Source organism: Podarcis liolepis (genome assembly GCF_965112155.1).
Source record: "Podarcis liolepis genome assembly, chromosome: 15".
Classification (NCBI taxonomy): Eukaryota; Metazoa; Chordata; class Lepidosauria; order Squamata; family Lacertidae; genus Podarcis; species Podarcis liolepis.
In genome coordinates, this window is record NC_139566.1 from 16,881,527 (window position 1) to 16,904,824 (window position 23,298).

Sequence of the window (23,298 nt, forward strand, 5' to 3'; positions counted from 1 at the left end):
GGGAAACTCACCCCACCCTACCCCAACCCCAGCTAGGGCAACAAACATAACTCTGGAGGGAAAGCCCACACTTTTAGCGGGGTGCTTCCTGGAGCCCACTAAAGAAGAGGCTCAGTGTGTTCTACAGAAAGCCAGTGTGGTGGTGTTGTATTCTTATTAATCACCTGCCCTTCACCCTAAGGTCCCAGGGCAGGTGTCAGCATTAAAAATGTAATGTTGAATGTCTAGCTAGGACTGGGAAGACCCAGGTTCAAATCCCAAACCAGGCACAAAGCTCACTAGGTGGCCTTACTCCAATGCACACACCTTCCACCTAACCTGCCTCACAGGGCTGTTGTGAGGATAACATGGGAGGCGGGAGAGACATGTGAACTCCTGGGCCAGCCACCCCACCCTGAGGTTTGCTGTGGGCAGGAAGAAGTACCCCAGCGATGCCACCTTATTCTCCTTGGGAAGCCCAGTTGGCACGACATATTATGGGGCAGATATTTATAACTCATAACCGGAGGACGCCTGACCGAGGAAGGACAGCCAGGTAGGCCGTGACAAGCGGGGCGACTGCGACTGGAGAGCAAGAGGCAAGCCCTCCGCTCAGCCACAGCCACCTGCAAAGAGTGAGGGGATGGAGTGCTTTACCGGTGGGACTGCCTGCCTGGGGTACCCTTCCTGGCCTGCCCTTCCTCCCACTCCCGGGGGTGGGGAGGCCCAAGAAGGCCGGGCTCGAGGCAGAGGCGGACGGGCCACCCTCCCTGGGGCTTCGTGAGCCTCACCCAGACGTCGAGGTGGATGCGGCTGAGCTTCCAGCGCCAGCGTAGAGGTCGAGGCTGAGCTGCTCCAGCCCGAGCCGCTCCTCTAGGAAGTGTCCCAGGTAGTGCTGCAGCAGGTACCGGCAGGCGCGCTTCTTGATCGAGCTCGACCACGGGAAGAACCATCGCGACATGGCCGGCCCCGGCGGCCTCTCGCCCGGCCGCCACGATCACTTGACGCCCCGGCTCCGCGCCCGGCTTCTTTGGCCCCCTAGGCCCGGCCCCGCTGGCGGCCCGGCGCGCTCATTGGCCCCGCCGCCCTCCTGCGCTCGTCTCATTGGCTCGCCGAGCAGCAGCGGGGGGTGGATGACGTCGCGCTCGGGGCGGGGATAAGACGCGGAAGGGGGAAGAAAGGAAAACACACAACCCCCCGCCGGGCGTGATATAAGTCCCCGTTGTGGAGATGCGCGAGCGCGAAATAAGTCCCCTGTATCTCTATACAAGAGAAGCTGAACAGAGTAACCCGCGCTGCTTTGTGGATAGGCAACTTCCGGGAACACTTCCCACGCTATACTGTATGTATTAACATCCATAAAGGATGTAAAAATCAGTGAGGGTTTTTCTTTATAGTGGTGTGCTGCTCCCTCAAAGCAGAGGTACAGTATAACATAGTTTAACTATACGCTGCGTGGAGAAGGCCTTTCTTTGCTCTGCCCTGAACCTTCCAACATTCAGCGCCATTGGATGTCCTCAAATTCTAGGGCTCCGAGAGAGGGGAAAAAGCTTTTCTCTTATCACCTTTTTTATTTCCCCTGGCAGCATTTCTGTCAAATTTTGCCATGGGAAGGGAAATGGACCGAAAACAGGAAGTTGTCGCTTTAAAAAAAAAAGCGCGGGAAACATAAGCCTCAGCCATCTCTATCACAATCCGCATCTCTGATCTATGACTGCAATAAATTGATTCATTCATCGCTTGCGGAGAAGGAGTTTCTGTCAATCGCCTCCGGTCACCTCTTGGCTGTAGGCATAGCCAGGATATTTATTTTAGGGAGGGGCAGGCTTTATAGTTTTTTGGGGGGGGCGCAGAACCGACGGAATTGGTCAGTTAAGTATTTTTATTTCCTCACTTAATTTAGGGGGGGGGCTGAGGAGAAAGCCAGGCAGGGCAGGGGGGCAAGCTGTGTCCCTCCCCATCAAGTAAATAAAAATATTTAACTAACTGACCAATTGCGTAGGTTCTGCGCCCCCCCTAAAAAGCAGGAGCTGTCACGTGAGGGAATGGGGTGTCTCACGAAGACTGCCTCTTGCTTGTGGGTGTAGAATAAGGGGTGCAGTGTGGAAGAATCGGGTTTCTGAGATGGGCCGTTCTGAAGGGGACGCATTAAAAGGATCCCTTTGGGTTAGGCAGAGAGAGAAGATGCTCTTTTGCCGCAGCCACGTGGCCTTTCCTCAGCTGTCACTAACCCAGTGTTTCCCAAACTTGGGTCTCCAGCTGTTGTTGGGTTGTTGTTTTTTAGACTACAATTCCCATCATCCCGGATCACTGATCTTGCTAGCTAGGGATGAGTGAGGTGTAGTACGAAAACAGCTGGCAACCCAAGTTTGGGGGAAACTGCACTAGCCCAAGCTTCCTGGAATATTGTGTGGGTTTTCTGGGGGAAGGACTGTGTCCTTATTTTAATTCCCCCAGGAAAGTTGGAGAGAGCAATAAAATAGCTCCCCCATCACACAGTAGTGGTGGCACCATGGGTAAAAAAAGAATACAGTATGCCTTATAAATAGGACTAGGGTAGGTCGGGAAGCCTTGTCCTACCTATTTCATATGAAAGGTGGGGAGGGGTGTGTGCTCCCTATTCTAAATGTATTTCCTCTGAAGTGTCAAGGCAGAATTTCTGGATTACGTTTCACCTATAATTTGTAAGTGGTAAATGCTTTTTCTTGAAGGTTCAGCAAGCTGCTTCTCTTAGGGGGCACTGCTTAAACTTAAATTTCACAGGTATTTATGGTGCTTATGATTAATTTTCATCTATAGACCATTTACAGCCTGCTTATATACTCATTATGAGTAAAACAAGTAATTATGCCAGTGAGTAAAAAAAGGAAGGCTGAAGAGGCAGCAGAAAGTATTGAATCTACTTCTGATCCTTGTATAAAATATCACATCTTAAATAGCCTTACTTGTTATAAAGACGTAACAGCCAAAGTGTTTTGTACTGCTTATAAAGTTGCCAAAGAAAATCAAGCATTTAACAACTTTTAAGATGAAATAAAGTTACAGGAACTTAATGACTTAGATATGGGCTGTATCCTTCACTCTACAAATGCTTGCGTCAATGTTGTAAACCATATTGCAGATGAAATGAGAAAAACATTGATAAACAACATTGTGAACTCAAGAACAAAATGTCCTTAATTATTGATGAACCGACAACTGTGGGTAACAGAACAACTTTGACTGTTATTGTTTGCGTAGTTCTTCCCAAATTTTTGGCTCCAATAAGTCTTTTCCTAGATTTGATTGAGTTTACAATATACAAGATGAATTTTAAGCTCATTAATCCCTCATCTTGAGTGCCTAGGAATATCAGAAGTTCAAAAGGACTAAGCTCCACAAAAACGACATTCAATAAGTTCATCTGCTTTCTATGAAAGTCTGAAAGAAACTCTTAGAAAGTGTATACTTGAAGGAGACGATGCTGATTTGCCTGGATGTGCCAAGGTTTTCAATTCCAAATATTGGTTTAGAAAGCAAAAAACCTTTGGTGAAACTGAAATCAGAAAACTAGCACAAAAGTTTTGCTTAGATGAAAGGGAAGCAATTCATGGCTTTCGTGAATATCTTCAAGAAAATTTAGTCCCGGATGAACTACTTCCTCTAAAGCATGATTTAAGCACAATTTTAATATCTTCAAGTGAAAAAGGATTCTCTTAGGTGAATCTTACAGTAACTTCATCAAGATCATCTCTGCTTACACAGACAACTTCATCACTGATGTTCATCAGGATGGTAGGACCTCCTCTTACACGGTCCAACCCTACCAAATATTTGGCACCATGGCTGCTACAAGGCCATCATTCTGCAGTTGATACAAAAAGCAGGGAGCTATCTAGAAGAGACAAGGGTACATCAGAGGATATGTTAAAAGTGTGGCGCTTACTGTAACAACTTCATGGTGAGTAAAAGGTAAAGGTACCCCTGCCCGTACGGGCCAGTCTTGCCAGACTCTAGGGTTGTGCGCTCATCTCACTCTATAGGCCGGGAGCCAGCGCTGTCCGCAGACACTTCCGGGTCACGTGGCCAGCGTGACAAGCTGCATCTGGCGAGCCAGCGCAGCACACGGAACGCCGTTTACCTTCCCACTGGTAAGCGGTCCCTATTTATCTACTTTCACCCGGGGGTGCTTTCGAACTGCTAGGTTGGCAGGCGCTGGGACCGAACGACGGGAGCGCACCCCGCTGCGGGGATTCGAACCGCCGACCATGCGATCGGCAAGTCCTAGGCACTGAGGTTTTACCCACAGCGCCACCCGCGGCCCCTCATGGTGAGTAGAGGCACCTTTTTTTCCTAGAAAAAAGCACTCCCCTTTCTCCATGCATGATTTTATAAAATTCTACAGTGTTGCCTCTTACTTTTCATGTTGCTCCTCACCCAGCCTGCTCAGTTCATCTTGCAGACTCCCCTTGCTGGGCTAGGCCTGTTCTGCTAGGCCTAGATCAAGGTGTTACTATCTGTATATATAAAGCCCTTAACAACTTGGCATCGGTTTATTTGTGAGATCGCCTAACCCCACATATGCCCACTCAGCTTGTTAAATTGGCAGGACTGTCAATGGCACAGAACTAAAAGAACTCGGTCTTTTAGTGTGGCACCACTAACCCTCTGGAACTCCCTGCCTATTGATATATCAAGCAGGCACCTTCACTGTCCCCTTTTTAGTGCCTGCTAAAAACATTTTCATTTAGGCAAGCCTACCCCAGTTTTTATTGGTGATAGGTAAGTGATCACTGTACTGAAGCCATGAGGTTCACCAGGGCTGTCAGCTTGACCAGCTGGACAAAGACCTGGGCAACTGGGAAAGAGGTTCTCTGCAGCCCACAGGAGAGGAGAGACACCAGCTCGGATTCTGCCCTCCCCCAGTTCTCAAGTTCTTCAGCTCATGTTTACTCTGGTTCTAAGCAGACTGGTAACTTTCCCAAGTAAATCTTTGACCAGCACCAAGCAGGGAGGGCTAAGACCAGGCCTAGAAAGGATAATAGGCATGGTTCAGTGGATTTCTCAGAAGGATTAATGGTTCTAGAATGTTAAAAATAAATGAAAAATAAATAAAGCCTCAGACAGAGCTCTGTCTATGTCTTCCTGAAGATCTAACCTTGCAGATTTGCTTTTTGGTCCCCATGTTCCTTGGATCATCACCCTGATGAGACCGTATAAAACTTCTTGTTTGGACGTCAATAGGGTCCACTCTGCTTAGATTTTGTCCCAGGGCAATCAGAGACTCAGAATTAGGACACCATTTAGCTTTCCAGCTAGCCCCACCACCACCCCGTCCCGTGATAGCAGTATTTAACGTTTATAAAGCACCTAAAAATTCCAAAGCTCTACAGATATTAAAAGCCAAGACCGGACTCGGCTACTGACTCCCAGTCTAATAGAAGAAACATACAAGGAACAAAGAAGGTAGAAGAAAATGAGTGTTAGATGTAAGTGTTCTTTGTGGCAGGGATTGCATGGAGAGGGGAAGCCAGTTGCTCCCTGCTCCTTTTCTGGCTAGTGGATGAGGTCATACTGGTCCCATCATTGCCTTAATGTTCCTCCTGGGCAGTGAGGGAAGCAGCCTTCTGCGTGGACTTTGTGTTACTGACCAGTGGCAGAGGACATGTAGTGCTTCCCTTCAGTTCTGCAGCTCTTTTTCTTTTGTTTAGAGGTATGAACAGGGTTCTGCATTGCTACCTTTGGCTACTGTCTTCCAGTACTGTCTTACTGAGGACACCTGAGATAAGGGACTCATACTGCTCAGCAGGCGAAACTTACAAAGGAGCCTTTCACACACCACAATTTAGCAGCGCCTAATCCTTGCTAATCTGCTTTAAACTATAAATGGAATAGCAGCTCTGCTTCCAGACTTCTGGAACCCAAATAACATTTTGTAGCCAATATTTCCCCAGCCCCAAATGTTGGGGGGGGAAGGACCCTGATTTTCATTGGGCAACCATTGTGTTAAGTACTCCCAGTCATGAAGCCCTGACCCCTGATATTGTTTGGAAAGTGAAGGGGTTAAGTGACAGAGCTGATTCCTAGAAAGAAGAAACAGACCACAGAGAGAGAAATGTCTAGAGCAATATATGTGGGCCATAACTAGTCAGATTTTCTGAGCTCAGTGAGGAGGGAGAACTGAAAACGTGAGAGGGATATGCTTTGTTCATGATGTCGTGCAGATGCCCTGTAAAAAGGGAGTATACAAAGTGTGACTATTCCACGACAAATGCCCATTGTGGAAAGAGCATCAGTGTTTAATGTTTCTCAGCTCTAATGCTCTGTAGTTCCCCAATATTATGCTTTCCCAAGAACTCGGCATCACCACCAGGTAACAAATGCAACTGTTTATTTATTAACAATCAACTATCAATAGACACAAAATAAATAATGCTCAGGACTTGTTCTGGAAGCAAAGCCCCTGTGCAGAGGAGTCGTGCAAGCAAGTCAAGAAAGGCTGGCTAATCTGTCAACCCAGGGGGGAGGCCTCTCTTCTTGTATTCCTCTGAGATTTGTCTCCCACAGGCAGGTATGTGTAGAGTCTTGGGGTTGTTCCAGCGGCCTTTCCATCCATCTGTCAGTTTAGGGGATAAGTCACACCTCCCATCCCACCAGTCTCTCGAATCCCAGACTGAGAAAATTCATCCCAGTCTCTGCAATTTCCACATCCAACTTTCTGTCCAACCAACGACAAAAAGGTGGTCTGGCAACCAAGATGGAGAAATAGTCGGGCAGGGCTGGTTATGACAAGGGGAGTGTATGTGAGAGAAAGGCAGAGTGCCCGCTTTGATGCTTGCTGAATCATTATTATCTTTAAGTACAAACCATAAAACTGGCAGCAATAGCATCACCGTTGAAAGTTTTAAAAAGCTGGAGTGAAGAAGAAGAAGAGGAGTTTGGATTTGATATCCCGCTTTATCACTACCCGAAGAAGTCTCAAAGCGGCTAACATTATCCTTTCCCTTCCTCTCCCACAACAAACACTCTGTGAGGTGAGTGGGGCTGAGAAACTTCAAAGAAGTGTGACTAGCCCAAGGTCACATAGCAGCTACATGTGGAAGAGCGGAGACGCGAACCCGGTTCACCAGATTACGAGTTTACTGCTCTTAACCACTACACCACACTGGCTCTCTGGGGAGGTATTTGCTTGGCACCACAAAGGTTACAAAGCAGGGGCTTGGCAGGCCTCCCTGGGGAGAGGATTCCATCAATGAGCGGCCACCACTGAGAAGGTCCTTCCTCCAGTCGCCTCCCATCACACTTCAGATGGAGGAAGCACTCGGAGGAGGCCCTCAGGCGGTGAGCTCACTTGCACAGGTGGGCAAGGAGGCAGGAAGGTGTTCCTGAAGGTTCCATTTCTCTCTGGGATATGGATGTCCACAGCCTAATTGTCCCATGCACTACAGAGTCCCTCAGAAGAGGCTGAGCTCCAGTAAGGAATGTTGCTCTGCCTGCCCAGGCTGGCTCCCAGAGAATGATCCTGTTTCTTGTACATCTGAAGCTCAGAAGTATGTCGACCAGACGACTTGAGCCCTGCTCTTCTCCTGCGTCTCCTTGAGAACTGCTTTGGGTTTCCGTCTGGCTCTAGGAACATGACATTCAACAGTATTAAAAGCAGATACTCCTATTGGTGAGAGGAAGAGGAGATGGGAAATGCAGCCTTTCGGGAAGGGAATAGAATATGAACAGAGCTGAGCTCGATGCGCATGAAGGAAGGATGTTAAAGTGAGGCACGGGGAGAGGGAGAGAGAATCATTTTGAAATGAGACAGGAAAGAGCATGTGATCGGAAAATCGGAAGAGACCAAAGCAGCTGCATTTGGCCCCACAGAAGCAGCTGCAGACAGGAGGGAGGCGAGATAACACATTTTATTCCCATTAACTGCTCACTGAAGTGCAGAGCACCAGCTTTTGTGTCACATTGGACTCTTCCTCCAGATTGGATGTTCAAGGTTGATAAAACAACAAGCTTTCTCCACCATAGGAAGAAGAGAGAGGGGCTTTGATTATTATTATTATTATTATTATTATTATTATTATTATTATTATTATTTGTTGTTGGCTGCTATTATGATTGTTACTAAGACTGGTGTGTTTGGCTAATACTGGCTGTTGTGCATAAGGATGTGTAACAAAGAAAGAAAAAAGCCCTATTAAAGGTGTGGTGGTTGGTGAAAGGGAAAGATTGTGAGAACAGCTGTGTGGGTAGAAAGCTTTTGAGAAATTGATTAGTGTTTAACAGTATACACAGAGAAACATTTTGTCCGGCTGTATATTGATACCATTATTGCTGTAAAAGGATATTGTCTTGTACTGTATATCAATGGCCTTGGATTTTCTTTCTTTCTCAAACTAAGAACTTAAGAGCCTGCTGGATCTGGCCAAAGGGGGCCCATCTAGTCCAGCATCCTGTTCTTACAGCGACCCACCAGATCCCTGTGGGAAACCTGCAAGCAGGATCCGAGCACAAGAGCCTTCTCCCCTCCTGTGGCTTCCAGCAAACTCAAAAGCATTGCCGCCTCTTGATTGTGGAGACAGAGCTGAGACATCATGGCTTGCAGCCATTAACAGGTCTGTCCTCCATGAAACTGCTGGGGGGCAGTGGAATTACCTAGGGAGGCACTAAGAGGGCAGTGGGGGGGGGTGCAGGAGGCAAGTATCAAATTTAAAAAAGTTGGCATCACTGGATCAAGTCCATCCATTTTGTTGAATTAATTAAACCAAATAATTTTAATTGGATTTTGAATAAACGTGCAATTGTTACTACTTTGAATTTTATTGCGTTGCTATCTTCTTTACAGGGTCGGCTATTCTGAATAATACTTTCTGCCTAGGGTAGGGTAGAGGGGCACTGGTTTATGGGAAGAAGCGGCTGGTGGTCCTAGACACTCCCACACACACCTAGAGGAGAGAAAACAAGACCCACCTTTCTTCCACTTCTTCTACCGTATCCAGGAGGGGGAGGTTGTGTATCTCGGGAAGGAAACCAGCGGCAAGGCCGGAGACAATGGGAGTGACGCCAAATATCACCAGGGGCAAGAAGGGCTGGAAGTCGCCGGCCGTCAGCACCCCTGGGGCCACGATGCCACCCAGACGGGCCATCACCATGGTGAAGCTGGTGCCCGTTTGCCTGCCAAAGAAAAGAGCAGGAGTAAGATCTGACAGAGCACCTGCCTCTCCTGGGACTTGAGGCTCTCTGCCTGCAATGCTTTGACATACACATATCAGAATTAGATGATGATGACTAGAATTTATATACCGCCCTATACCTGGGGGTCTCACAGAACAAAATCAAGATATGAAACCACAAAATATGTAATAAAAATAAAAACAAGCAACACTTTCTCAAGGCTAGGGCTGAGTAACATCCCTTTTCATGGATTCTCCATCTTACCCCTGATCCATTATTATTATTATTATTCTATACAACTTTTTGAAGGCATCCCTGTATAGGGAAGTTTTTAATGCTTGATGTTTTTCTATGTGTCGGAAGCTGCCCAAAGTGGCTGGGGCAACCCAGCCATATGAGCGGGGTACAAATAATAAAATTATTATTAAAATTGTTTTTGAACACATCAAAGGCCTTTTTCCTGACAGTATTCAGAACTGTACTGAGTACCAGCATTCATATAAACCTATTCAATTTCAGGGGTTTGGACAACACCACTTTGCGCCCCTGTGTCTCTTTTTTTGCTGCCAGTGGCAGCCATTTTATGGTGGCACCCTTATCAATATCTGAGTACCAGTACCCTGTTGTCATTGTTGTTTTTTACTCAAAAAAATACTGAGTACATTTATAACTGTCCTTTCCTCCAAGAGTCTAAAGGTAGCACACATGGTTCTCTTCCACCTGTTTTTTGTCCTTTGTGAGGTACATTAGGCTGAGATGTGGCGATTAACCCAAGGTCACCCAGGAAGGCTGTGTGGAGGTTTGAGGAGGGGCCTCCCCAGTCCAAGGCTGATACTCTAATAAAACAGGGAGCAGGAGCTGATTCTAAGGGGCAGCCACTATTTCCCAGGGTCAAGATCCAGTTCACACATGCACACACTTTTTTCATCCTTGCCCAGTGCTGAGCTCACCTCACAACAGTTGGGAAAAGCTCCCCGCCATAGAGATACAGGCACATGGAGGAGGCCGCCAGGCAGCCTTTCCCTAGCACCACAAGGGCCAGGCGGCCTGTCAACATTTCTAGAAACAAATAGTGGGAGAAGAGGAAAAATAGGTTAGAATCATGATTCTAGAGTTGGAAGGGACCCCCACAGGAATCTGAATCAAGCGAGTCAGAATTCTTGCTCCATCTTCACAGGAAGACACATCCCAATTGTACGGTGTGGTAGCGGTAGGCACACGGACCCCCACCCCAGACCCCTAACCCCACTCTCTGGTAGCCAAATCTCTGCCCCTCAGCTTGCACAGGGTCGGAAAACCAACCCCATGGTTTTTCAGAGGCTCTTGCTGCAGCATCCTGTCCTGGAACATCTCGGCTGTGAACTGACTGCTCCAAAAGAAGCCTCTCCAAGGGTTATTTTGGGGGGTGCTCACGCCCAGCCCCTTCAGCCAGAGGTTGCTCCTTACCAGAGGGTACCGCAAGGGTGAGCAAGAGGAAAACTCCAGCCAGGATGAGGGAGAGGCTCTGGATGGTTCTTCGGCCGAAGAATGCCAGCAAAAGGGCGCAACCCATCTTGGCCAGCAGGTCGATGGTCCCAAAGAAGAGCTGGACCACGAAGACGTCCAGGCCAAAGACAGAGAGGTCCATGGAGAGGCCAAAGTAGGCCAGGTTGATGGAGAAGCTGTGTGGGGAGAAGGAGGAAGGGGTCAGAGGGAGGCTCACCCCTTGCATTGAGATGGCCAGCATTCTGGCAGAGTCGCCGGGAGATGCAGCGGACCTCTACATCAGTGGTGGAGGACCTCCCAAGGTCTGCATCCCCCTGTAGGCACCCCTTCGAGGTCCACATGCTGTTTGTTTGTAGGCTAGAGGCAAAAGTGGGCAGGCCAGTTGGATGTGGCTATTATTTTTGTATAGGGGGCTACATTGCAGCCATGCCAAGGCCAGAGGTTCCTCCTATTTCTCCATCCATGGATGTAAAAGGCATCATCACAGATCAGGGACATATTCAAGCTGGGAGAGGGGGAGTCCTGATGCCTACACATGGCCTGAGGCTGCCCACCCCTCTTCTGTAGCTGCTTCTGCCCCCTACCCCACCTGTTGTTTTGTTTTTTTGCCCCAGCCCATTCTGGGAGCCTCTTGGGGTACCTTATCAACATGAGGCAGCAAGAGATGCGTCTCAGGGTCGGAGTGCGGAAGAGGTCCAAGCAGGAGTGGGAGCCCCTCTTTGAAGTGCTGTTCGCCACTTCGGTCTCCAACATCTGTGGAGGAACAGAAGGCAAGAAATCTCAGTGCACTGGTTAGGGGGAAGAGGATATCATGGCTGAGACACCACAGTCTCTGTTGTGCCTCATTTCCAAGGGAAAAATGAACCCTGGGTAAGGACCAAGACCCCTGGAATCTCACACCCAGGGCCAGATTTAGGTTTGATGAGGCCCTAAGCTACTGAAGGTAATGGGGCCCTTTATATGTCCAGCTGTCCTTTGTCAACAACAAATTGTTGCTCTTTTTGTGTTGAATATATGCTATATGGCAATTTATGGACCAAATAGTTATCTAAAGCTATTTGAATATAACAAAATATGTATTTTATCAAAGTAATTGTTGAACTGAAATACAATTAAGAAGAAGTATATCAGGGGGGGGCAAGAGAGTGGGGCCCTAAGCTATAGCTTGTTTAGCTTATACGTAAATCCAGCACTGCTCACACTGCTGAGGGATTGAGGAGGCATGTAACAATAAGTATTATCATAAAAACTCTGAACACACATTTTATTTTCTATCCCCTGTAAAGATTCTTAGTTGGTCCAACCTTGCTGGCGGACCTTGGAAAACATTTGCTAGGGCCCAAACCCACTCTCAGCGACCCTGCCCCACTTTTCAGGACTGTCAGCAACTAAATATCTGTGGGGTGATCTTTGATCTCCCCCTCTCTCCTTTCCCATCTCCTAGGCCAGTGTTCACCTTCAGCCTTGGGTCCCCAGATGTGGTTGGTCTACAAAACCCTTCATCCCCAGCGAGCTTAGACAATGATCTGGGACCCAAGGCTGTTCTGGGAAGGAGGGTCCACAGCATTTCTGAGTGTGGTGCCCAGTAGCTGCCAAAACCACACATGAATGTTGTGTGACACTAACAGTGGCGTAGCGTGGGGGGTGCAGGGGGGGCCGGCCGCACCGGGCGCAACATCTGGGGGTTAGGGTTAGGGGGCGCAAATCCACGGGTTAGGGGCGCAAATCCATGGGTTAGGGGGCGCAAATTACTTGCCTTGCCCCGGGTGCTGACAACCCACGCTACGCCACTGGACACTAACACAGTAGGATGTGTGCCTGAAACGTATTTCCACCAGGACCCAGGAACGCTCAGCTGTCAGACTGAGCCTTGGCGGTGGGACATGCTGCAACCAGAGATGACCAGGGTCTTCACTCACCTCCAGAACCACGGCCTCCCCTGTAGCTGCCTTCCCATTGATCTTGGCCACACGCTTCAGGTTGCGGAGGGCGGCCTCCCGCTCATTGTTCATAAGGAGCCACCGGGCTGATTCTGGTAGCCACCTGAGGAGGAATCCCAGGACTTGCTTGAAACTGACCATCTATTCATTTATACGTATTGACAGCAGAAAAGAAGCGTTTCCCACTTTCTGTGTGACAGCCCTTCAGATATTTGAAGATGGCTATCCCATCGCCTCTCCATCTCCTCTCCTCCAGGCTAATCACCCCCAACTCACTTAACCGTTCTCCTCCATTTAGGCTTGGTTTTATTATCTTGGTTGCCCTCCTCTGCACACCTTCCATCTTGTCAACATCCTTCTTAAATTGTGGTGCCCAGAACTGGACACAGGACTCCAGATGGAGTCTGACCAAGGCAGAATAAGCGGTAATATGACTTCTCTTGATCTGGACATTCTACTTCTGTTGATGCAGCCTAGCTCCTGTGCTCTTTTACTCTTCATTCCCCTTCTCCATTTCAGCCACAGGGGCTGGGACCCCAGACTCACCAAGAGTAGGCGAAGAAGACAAAAAACGGTGCGGAGATGGCCAGCTGCAGCCAGCGCCAGTCGCGGAGGCCATAGGCCAGGCCGGCAAGGAGCACCTGCCCAGCTGTGCTGCTGTAACTCTGTGTGGCCACCACCGTGGCACGATGCTTGGTGGGCACCCACTCCAGGCCTGGGGAAGGGAGAACAGGAAATCCCAAAGTCTGAATATGGAGCTGGACCTGGAGGAACCAAGGGGGTTCAACAATGTCTCTAGCTGTGTGCTTATACATGGAGAATATTGGTTGGTGGATTTTTTTTTTTAATAACAGGTTTATTATTATTACTTATTGCATTTATATCACATATCCAATGCCCTTTTAAAATGTGTTGTGGGGTTATTGGGTTTTTGTTATTATTATTATTATGTATTTTGTGTTTTTATATTGTGATTTTATCTTGTAAGCTGCCCTGAGACCTGAGGGTATAGGGTGTCTACAGATTTGTTGTTGTTGTTGTTATCAAAGCTCAAGGTGGCACACACTGTTCTCCCCCTCCTCATTTAATCCCCACAACAGCACTGCAAGGTAGGTTGGGATGAGAGAAGCAGTGAGTGGCCCCCAAAGTCACACCCAGTGAGCTTCATGGCTGAGTGGGGATTTGAACCCGGGTCTCCCAGGTCCTCGTCCTCATTTAATCCCCACAATAACCCTGTGAGGTAGGTTAGGCTGAGAGAAGCATTACCTGGCCCAAGGTCAGACTCAGTGAGCTTCATGGCCCAGTGGGGATTTGAACCCTGGTCTCCCAGGTCCTAGTCTGACACTCTAATGACTACACCACACTGGCTATCTCAAGATGGACAAACATTATGGGAAGGGGCAATTGGTCTGCAGCAGGACACCTGCTCTACACAGGCAAGGCCTCATTTTCAATCCCTGACATTTAATAAAAGTATAAGGTGACAAAAGTGACGGAGAAGACCCTCCTCTGCCCTTGACCCCAGAGAGCTGAGCAACTGTGGAAAGAGCAATGGGGAAATGCCAGGGACAGCCATGGGAGATTTTCCCCACCCCTGAAGCAAAGACCAGCTTCAGCAAAGGCCTTTTCCTCAGAGCAGGGAGGGTATTGTTCTCCTCCATCCCCTCCACCATCATCCCAGGTTGTCTCCGGGGCACAACCAGTGGCACTCACTGAGGCAGACGTAGTTCAGCAGGAAGCCAGAGATGCCCACGCCGCTCAGGAAGCGGAAGATGCAGTAGGTGGCAAAGGTGGCAGAGAAGGCAGCCCCTGTCCCCGTGACAGCGACCAGCAGCAGCGACCAGATGAGGATCAGACGGCGCCCAAACCTGTACAGCCAAGATGTCAATGGTCAGCTCTGGGAAATGCCTTGTGGGGAAGTTGCTGAACTGGTCTAGCTGGTCATTAGAAGAACAACGGTGCCTGAGCTTGATTTTTTTCCTCTTCCCTCCCTTTCCCCCTTCCCTTGTGTGCCCTGTCTTTTTTTATTTATTGTAAGCCTGCAGGCTCAGCGACTGATTACATTTAAACCAGTAGCATGTAAGCCACTCTGGGAGCCTTTTTGGCTGAACAGTGGGGTATAAATACTCTCAATAAAGAATTAATATTAGGAGGGTTCGCATGACTACGAGGAATGGGTTGCAACAGGCCTTGTGTGCTCAGGCCTCCCCTCTCCTCCTCTAGCATAGGCTGTGGAATTGGTACCTTCCACTTCCATTTTCAAGTAACCACAGTTCAGCATTAGGAAGGAGAGCCCTGCTGCCTCAGGCGGTCCATACTTGGTGGGCGGGGGGGAGGGAGTGGGCAGAGCAGTATATGCCTGTTCTGAACCTTGAAGCTAGGCCACATCCATACCATACATTTAAAGCACTGTTGTGCCACTTTTAAGCAGTCAGGGCTACCTCCCCCAAAGAATCCTGGGAGCTGTAGTTTGCGAAGGGTGCCGACAGGTGGCTGCTGACAGGAAGAAACCCCACCACCATTCCCCTCACAGAACTACAGTTCCCAGAGTGGTTTTCACATCCAATCCCTCTTCACGGCGGACTCTGGGAATTGTAGTTCTGGGAGGGGAGTAGAGGTTTCCTAGCAACTCTCAGCACCCTTAGCCCACCACAGCTCCCATAATTCTCTGGGGGAAGCCATAACTGTTCAAAGTGGCAGGATAGCTCTTTATAGGCATGGTGTGTGAACAAGGTCATTGTCACTGGCTCTCTGGTATACTGGAGGAAGTTGATGTTAACTGGCAGCTGGCAGTCTGCTTAGCTTTCATTCCTGGAAGAAGAGGAGGAGCCATCTTGTCCCTGGTCTTAGGCAGCATCATTTCTTGGGCTGGCCCTGTGGATCACACTCCCTAAGGCACCTGACTGGCCCTGGTGGGAGCAGCATGTGGGACTAGATGGGCCTTTGGCCTTAAATGACCCGATTGCTGGTCTTGCATTGTTCTGCTCTTCCTGTCAACCTAATACAGTAATGATTAAGTGAGGCTTGTGAATCAATTACAGGCCCATCGAGCAACGCTGCAAGATTCCCATTGCTGGATTATTGATGCCACTAGGGAGCCTGTGGCCCTGTGGGTGTGCCTGCACCCCAACTCCCACCAGCCCCAGACCCACGGAGAACAACAATGGGACCTGCAGTCCAGAAACATGGGGGCGGGGGCACACCAGTTCCCCACCTCTGACACAGATTGTGATTTGGAGTGTTATGGGGAGCAAGCTGAATCCAAAGGGTCAATGTCTGGGAGAGAGAGTAAGAACACAAGAAGAACCTGATGGATCTGGCTAGTGGCCAGTGGCCTCAGTGGGAAAACCTCAATCAGGATTCGAACACAGGAGCAACTCTCCCCTCCTGCTGTTTCCAACAACTGGGATTCAGAAGCATTGCTGCCTCCATTGTGGAGGCAGAGGATAGCCGTTGTGGCTATGTGTGTGTTACGCCGACAGATCCAAAAGGAGAGGTTAGGGTTTTTGAGGGAGGTGGGACCACCCAGTGGAAGAACAAGGTGAGGCGAGCAGGCTGGCTTCTTACCTGTCGGAGAGGTCTCCAAAGATGAAGGCTCCCACCAGGACCCCTCCCATGAAGAGGGACTGAGCCAGGCTCTTGAGGGGTTGTAGGTGACAGACCAGATCCCACTGCAGGGAAGAGAGAGGGAGACAGATTTGATGAGGCAGCCTTTGGTGAGGGGGAGATCAGTAAAACATGAGCTGACAAACTGGTCCTTGTGGGCAGCATGCAATGGAGGGGAGTGGGTGAAGACTGGGGGGGGGAACCCCACTCAAGTATCAATTACTATTATTATTATTATTATTATTATTATTATTATTATTATTATTATTTGCCCTTCACCAAGTCCCAGAGAGGGTTGCAACAGTTTAAAACTCAGAATGAAAAACAGTTGAAACACATTGCATTCACAATACTGTAATAGGGTGGGTCCTGAAGGCAGGGTGGTGTAGTGGTTAGAGTGTTGGACTAGGACTTGGAAGAGACAGGGGTTCAAATCCCCACTTGGGCTGTGAAGTTTACTGGGTGTGTGACCCTGATGGAACACCTACCTCACAGAGTTGCTGTTGTGGGGGATTAAATGAGGGAAGGAGAACCCAGATTGCCAATTTGAGCTCCTTGGTTAAAAATTGTGGGATAGAAAAGCAATAAAACAAATAAACAAAACACTGGTGTCAAAGGCCAGGGTAAACAGGTACATCGCCTCCTGAGACATTTCAAAGCTGCCTCCAAGTTGGGCTGCCAGGCTGCCTTGGCATCTGATAGCCTTCCCTCCTTGTCTGTTGTCACCCTCCCTGCAGTCTCCCTGTGACATTATGTTTTGAGGCCACCCATATTTGTCATTTGGAACTGGGTCTTGCCTGGGGTTCCAAAGTGAGTGTTGGGCTAGAGACAGGGAGTCCTGGGGCTATTTATTTATATAGTGGCACAGCAATAAAACTGCTACCCTGTTCACAAAGCTAAGCAGGGTCCGGTATGGTTTCAAATTGGATGGGGAGCTGCATGTCGAAATTCCTGCATTGCAGGGGGTTGGACTAGATGACCCTCAGGGTCCCAACTCTCTGATTCTATCCCATATTGTTTAAGGAGCTCAAAGTGGCCCACATACTTCTCCTCCCCATTTTGTCCTCATTTAATCCTTACAACAACCCTCTGAGGTAGGTTAGGCTGAGTGGCAGGGACTGGCCTGAAGTCACCCAGTGAGCTTCACGGCCGAGTAGGGATTTGAACCCTGGTCTTTCCCAGGTCCTAGGCTGGCCCTCTAACCACACCACCACTAGCTCTCATCTTGGTTCCAAATCCCCATGGAACCATGACGCTCACTTGAGCCAACCTCTCTCTCCACTTAACCTACCTCACAGGGCTGTTGTGATCATAAAAAGTGGGGAGAAGCCAGGCGTATTACCCTGCCTCTTCGGAGGAAGGGTGTTAATGTTATTCATACCTCGGTGACGATGGTGGAGGTGAAAGTGCTGCGGTCATACTGCCAGCCGTCCCGGCATGGCTCCAGCTCAGGGTCCCTATCCTGGCTCAGGGAGCCATTGGCATCAAGGGCCAGCCTGACGGCAAAGCGGTGGCATCTGTCCGGCCAAATGCTTTGGTCCAGAAAGAGAGGGTGACCGTGATGGGAGGTGTTGGCCGGCGACGGCAGGCGACATCGGTGCTCCGGGGAGGCGGCGCTGAAGTTCTGCACCAGGTTGTGACTGGCGAGGAGCAGGACTGGCAAGGTGAGCAGCAGGACAGAAAAGAACTGGAAGGGGCCCATGCTGCCCACTTTCTCCAGCAGGTCCCCAAAGGGGATAGCAGCTACGGGGCCCTTGGGGCAGAGGGAGAGGCGACGCAGGCCTTTGGCAGGAGACATCCTTCCTCTTGGCGTTACCTTTGTCTCAAGCGCAGGGTGCCCTTTTATGCCAGGAGGAAGGATGTGGAGGGAGGTTGGGGAGGTGGGTTAATCAGTCACCACCAGACCATTGGGGTGGCTGTGGCTAGGACTGTGCGCATGGGTGTATATGTGTGAACAGATACCTGCTCTCTTCCTGGTCTGCAGCAGCATGCAGTGCCCAGTTGCTGAGAAAGATGCAACTGGAGAGTAAAATTGTAGAGTTGGAAGGGACCCCCAATGGTTGTCTAGCCCAACCCAATGGCCACATTCACATCAAGCATTTAAAGCACTTTAAACAGCCATGGTTTCCCCCAAAGAATTCTGGGGCCTGTTGTTTATTAAGGGTGTGCTGAGATTTCTTAGGAGACCCCCTATCCCACTCCCGGAACCACATGTTCAGGGTAGGATAGCTCAGTTGGTTGGATAGGTAAATAATTGGATAGGTAGTTGGATAGGTAAATAATATTCCTGCATTGCAGGGGGTTGGGCTGGAATCCGCAGGGTCCCTTCCAACTCTATGATTCTATGATTCTATAAGTCTAATTCCCAGAGTGTTTAGCAATCCATTCCTCTACACAGGGCATTATGGGAATCGTAGAATGGTGGCTTCTAACAAATGGTAGCTTCTAACAAATCGTAGAATGGTGGCTTTTAACATACTACAGCTCCCAGGATTCATGGGGGGGGGGGAGGCCATGGCAGTTTAAATTGGGTATCCTAGCACTTTAAATGTACCATATGAAGAGAGCAACAGATTTCCCTCCCCAAGGCATCACGTCCAGGACCAGCAGCAAGCTGTTTTGCCACATGATGCAGAAAATCCCACAAGCATAATACTGTACTATGTTACTGAGGTAAAAAGAACTTGCTGCCCTTCCAGGATTCTCAGAATCAGTTGCCCAAGGGTGGATACCTCATACCTAATGATAGGGTTGGCTCTGATTCAAATTCCTTTGGCAGTGTGTGGGTCTCATAACATTCCCTTTTCCTATAGATATTGGAGCTAAAGAAGAGATTCCTTGGCCCACCCCTGTTAAAGCCCCCCCCCCAACTCCCTGTTTTCTTTCTGACTGGAGAGGCAGCTTAGAGGGATTCTCCCCTCCATCACCCCACAAACACAGGCACATTATGCAAGGGTTCCCCCCAGTTAATCAATATAAAGACACAATAAACTGAGGGTGCCTTATTTGGTCCCCCCCCCAATTGACCTACTTACGTCTGAGGAAGAAAGAGTAATACACAAATAGTTAATGATTCATGATTTAACCATCTTATTTCCTGCCAGGCACGAGGCCATTGCCCCGCTTCCCCTGTGCCCTGAATCATGGCCATTGGGCTGCAAATTCCTAGAAACTGCTTCTGTCCCTCTTTCACAAACAAACAATGGCACACACCCTGTCCTGCTTCTCCAATGGGGGCGACTTCCTCCAGGTCTCTCCTCCAGGCATGTGATGATGCAGAGCTTGTTTCTGTTGCACAATTTGAGGAGTGCAGTGACAAATAGCTAGACACTCTGCATACACAAACACTTGGTTTGAGTCAGGATTACCTGGACTCAAACCAAATGTTTAGTACTGGTGCTGGAGCTGGACATGAATAAAAATTGCCTCTGAGTGCATGCAAAGGGCACTGTTTCATTTTAAAAGATTTGCCATATATACTGCAAAGAAACATTTGCAAAAAACAGGATCAATGCCGCTTCCAGTTATAAGTCACAGGGTGTTAAAATAGCATATATATAATAGAGCGGTTAGAATGCTGGACCTGGGAGACCCGGGTGAGAACAGGACATTAGACTAGGTGGCCGCTAGGCCTGACCCTGCAGGCTCTTCTTAAGTTATTCTGGATGTGCCTGAATAGCTCAGTTGGTTAGAGCATGGTGCTGATAACACCAAGGTTGCAAGTTCAATCCCCATATGGGACAGCTGCATATTCCTGCATTGCAGGGAGTTGGTACCAGGGTCCTTTCCAACTCTACAATTCTATGATTCTATGTATCTATCATACTATGAACCTGCAGATGGCTTCTTGGAATCCAGAGCAGACTCTGGGGTGAGCCAGGGCCTTTTCTCTTGCACGTTCCAACCTCAAAGTTTCGTCATCTCTGCCCACGGGTCAGCGCCCAGGGAGCCTGCAAGTTCTGCCAGATTCATCCCTGGCTTGCCCTGGAGTTGCTCCATAGGGCAACTCTTCTTCCTGTGAGATGCCTAATGAGTTCAGTTAAGGAGGAAGGACAAAGCCACCGACGCAGAGGATGTGAGCGGGTGCAGTGGGAGGGAGATTATGATATGCTAGCAGCAGGCTATTGCTCAGCTGAACAGGGCTGGCTCCAGGTTCTCAAGCACCTTCGAGCAAGATGCCCACTCGCCTGCCCTGTCCCTTTGGGCCCAATCCACACAGCTGCTCAGAAGGAGATGGCAAAGGGAGCACACTTGGAGGGGGCAGCCAGCAGCAGCCAGGAGAAAGATGGGTTGCCAAGCGGCTGGAAGACAAAGTGCAACTCAGGTTGTTATAGAAAGGCTTCTATGGCTTTAAGGCAGAAAGAGGAGGTGGCCTCCAGATTCCTAAACTGTCTCTGTCCCTTTGATCTCTGTGCCCACCTTTCCTTTGAAATGAAGGTGGAGTGTGTGAGGCTTGAAAGTGACTGGACAAATTCATGGAAAGGGCGAACTAACCATGATGGTGGGTTCTGCCTCTATGGTTGGAGGTAGCAATGCTGGAGACTGCAGGAGGGGAGAGGGCTCTCGTGCATGTAAGTTTCCCATTAAGAGCATCTGGCTGGCCACTCTGTGAACAGGATGCTGGACTAGATGGGCCATTGGTCTGATCCGGCAGGCTCTTCCTATGCTCTTATGACCAGGGTACCTGGAGGCCTGGCTATCTCCACACTGACCTACCTGTTCTGCAGCCTTTGACAGCCAGCTGCCCTGGTCGCCAGGAGAGTTTTGGACAACTCTCCTACAACTTCCCAACAGTGGTTGCCCCACAAATTGGTATAACAGCATTTATTTTCGATCTCTTGAAGGAAAAAGGGCCACTGCAGTTCAAAGGCATTTTTGTTTTGTTCTGGAAGGGCTTTACGTGAGGTGTGTAACCTACTGCTTCATTGTAAAAAGAAAGAAAGAAAGAAGACCCCTTCAGAGCAGTTCACACAAAAGAACAAAACAATAACATTCCCAGTAAGAACAGCCAAAACAGCTATTTAAAACATTTAAAAAACAATTGAAATCAGTAAGGAACTAAAGGATTAAAACACACTTCCAACATTCTACCGTGTCTGGGCAAGCTTGGCAGGTGCCAAAAAGAGTGTGGCAAAGGAGCCTTCCTGACGTCAATAGGCAGGGAGTTCCAAAGTGTAGGTGCTGCTGCACCAAAACATCGATTTCTTACAAATGTGGAATGAGTATTATGTAGCACCTGTAACAGTGCCAGTTCTGCAAGCTGAGGAGGCCGAGTGGAAACTGCTGATGAAATGCTTCTGCTTTTAGAGTTTGTATGGGTGGTTTTAGTGTTCTAGAGCAGGGGTCAGCAACCTTTTTCAGTCGTGGGCCGGTCCACCGTCCCTCAGACCATGTGGTGGGCCAGACTATATTTTTTTGGGGGGGGGGGAAATGAACGAATTCCTATGCCCCACATATAACTCAGAGATGCATTTTAAATAAAAGCACATATTCTACTCATGTAAAAGCACCAGGCAGGCCCCACAAATAACCAAGAGATGCATTTTAAATAAAAGGACACTTTCTGCTCATGTAAAAACACACTGATTCCCAGACCGCCCGGGGGCCAGATTGAGAAGGCAAATGGGTCGCATCCGGCCCCTGGGCCTTAGGTTGCCTACCCATGTTCTTTTGCTCAATTGATTTCATTCTTCTCAGAGCCTGTATTCCTGCATTTCATTGTTTCTACCCTGTCCACCGCTTTGATGGCTAATTGCTGTGGTCTTTACATTTGTTTAAAAATCTTAATCAGTGGTTCCCAAAGTGGACAGTAGTGCTGGGGGGGGGGTAGGATTACTTAGGTGGGCACTAAGAGGCAAGGGGGTAGTGGGGGGGTGTGGAGGTGTAAGAGACTGTCAGACTTTGAAAAGCGGGTCTCTCTGGATCAAGTTCATAAATTTTGTTGAATTCATTAAAGCAAATAGTTTTATTTGGATGTTGAATAAATATGCAATTAATTGTTACTGCTTTGAATTTTACTGTGTTATAATCTTCCTTAGTGGGTTGTGCAAAAAGCTATTTTGAATAATGCTTTTTATAGGGGAGGAAGCATTAGGGATGAGTTTATGGAACCAAAGGCATAGTGGCCCTCAAAAGTTTGGGAACTGCTGATCCAAATGAATGATAGCTATATAAATAAAGGCTGCCTCTGCCACTAGTCGGTGTTAGGCAAAGCCAGGCTTTCTTGGGCAAAAGGACTGATGAACAGGATCTGGCTGCCTGCCTAACCTCCTCCACCTGCAAGATGGGAATCACCGTGGGGAGAAAATCCACAAGGGTGATGCCAACCAGCACTCTCTTGTACTTCCCCTCTGGCCTGCCTCCCTTCCCGGGCCTGTTATGAGACAGCGCTAATCGCCAGCGCCTAAATGGATTAATGGGCCCATTATCGCTCATCTCGCAACTCAACTCTTCCCCCGGAGAGCGGCTCGGACAGCCGCAGCCGCCACGAGGAGGGGAGGCTGCAACAGCTTAAATGCACAGGCAAGCAAGTGCTCCCTTGCATTAATCCTTGCGCTCAACAGATATATATATATATATATATATTTGCAGATGAGATGGGTGCGCGCGCGCGCTTAAGAGCAATCACCTGCCCGCAAAAAGAGCGGCGCGAGTGTCAATCCACCTGTTTCTTCCCTGTTCCCCTGCAAAGGTCAGCGTCAATGTCAATTAAACGACTGGCCTTGATAAAATGTGTAGCATCGATGCGATTAAGAGTGGTGCATCGGAGGGGGGCGGTGGAGGTTATTATTCTCCTCTTCCAAGTAACAGGAAGCAGCGGCGAGATCTCAAAGGAAAAAAACATCGAGCGGGGCGTCGGGCGGGTACAATTAAAGACCAACTCCATCGCGCAAAAGAAGAGCAGAGCAGCGAAGGCTTTGGGTTGGGAAGCCCAGCCAACCTTGCATTGTGGGTGTAGGAAGCTGCCTTATACCGAGTCAGACCGCTAATCCGTCTAGCTCAGTGCCGCCTGCACTGACTGGCAGGGGACGATCTCCCAACCCTGCCTGGAGACGCCAGCGGGCAAAGCAGGGGCTCTGCCCTCCCCCGTGGTGCAATGCCAAGGGGACAGCGCAGGTGACCTCCCAGGGCTTCTGCA

General features: G+C 49.0%; 2 protein-coding genes and 1 long non-coding RNA gene across 5 annotated transcripts in view; 1 reads left to right on the forward strand and 2 right to left on the reverse strand.

Moving 5' to 3' along the window:
• The window catches only part of ATG2A (autophagy related 2A), a 40,483-nt gene extending 39,438 nt beyond the window's left edge, over positions 1-1,045 (reverse strand). Inside the window, 2 exon segments of the mRNA XM_083477869.1 lie at positions 771-799; positions 802-1,045. Of these exon segments, the coding sequence (XP_083333995.1) occupies positions 771-799; positions 802-940 (168 nt within the window). The 5' untranslated portion in view covers positions 941-1,045.
• Positions 337-8,906, forward strand: LOC310694688. Of its 3 annotated transcripts, none has more exons than XR_014519786.1 (3): positions 337-535; positions 3,724-3,919; positions 8,357-8,906. It is a non-coding gene; the product is annotated as an uncharacterized lncRNA (long non-coding RNA). The 3 variants fall into 3 exon arrangements; XR_014519787.1 differs by lacking the exon at positions 337-535 and adding an exon at positions 1,123-1,321; XR_014519788.1 differs by lacking the exon at positions 337-535 and adding an exon at positions 1,366-1,766.
• On the reverse strand, positions 6,333-18,263 carry LOC310694641 (solute carrier family 22 member 6-A-like). The gene is made up of 10 exons (XM_083477943.1): positions 17,542-18,263; positions 16,122-16,225; positions 14,268-14,422; positions 13,101-13,269; positions 12,534-12,657; positions 11,255-11,367; positions 10,576-10,790; positions 10,080-10,188; positions 8,926-9,129; positions 6,333-7,584 (listed from the first exon to the last, which is right to left on the reverse strand). The coding sequence occupies exons 1-10, from the start codon at positions 17,956-17,958 to the stop codon at positions 7,503-7,505; spliced, it is 1,692 nt and encodes a 563-aa protein (XP_083334069.1). The 5' UTR covers positions 17,959-18,263; the 3' UTR covers positions 6,333-7,502.
• Between the last annotated feature and the right edge of the window lie 5,035 nt (positions 18,264-23,298).

What these genes read in the sequence shown, in the direction of transcription:
- LOC310694641 (XM_083477943.1), bottom strand. Translation starts at nt 17,958, where the DNA reads ATGTCTCCTGCCAAAGGCCTGCGTCGCCTCTCCCTCTGCCCCAAGGGC. An exon ending in CCTCCACCATCGTCACCGAG is followed by an intron (nt 16,226 to 17,541) that starts GTATGAATAACA and finishes TCTTCCCTGCAG; the next exon opens with TGGGATCTGGTCTGTCACCT. An exon ending in GGGAGGCCGTGGTTCTGGAG is followed by an intron (nt 11,368 to 12,533) that starts GTGAGTGAAGAC and finishes GTTCCTCCACAG; the next exon opens with ATGTTGGAGACCGAAGTGGC.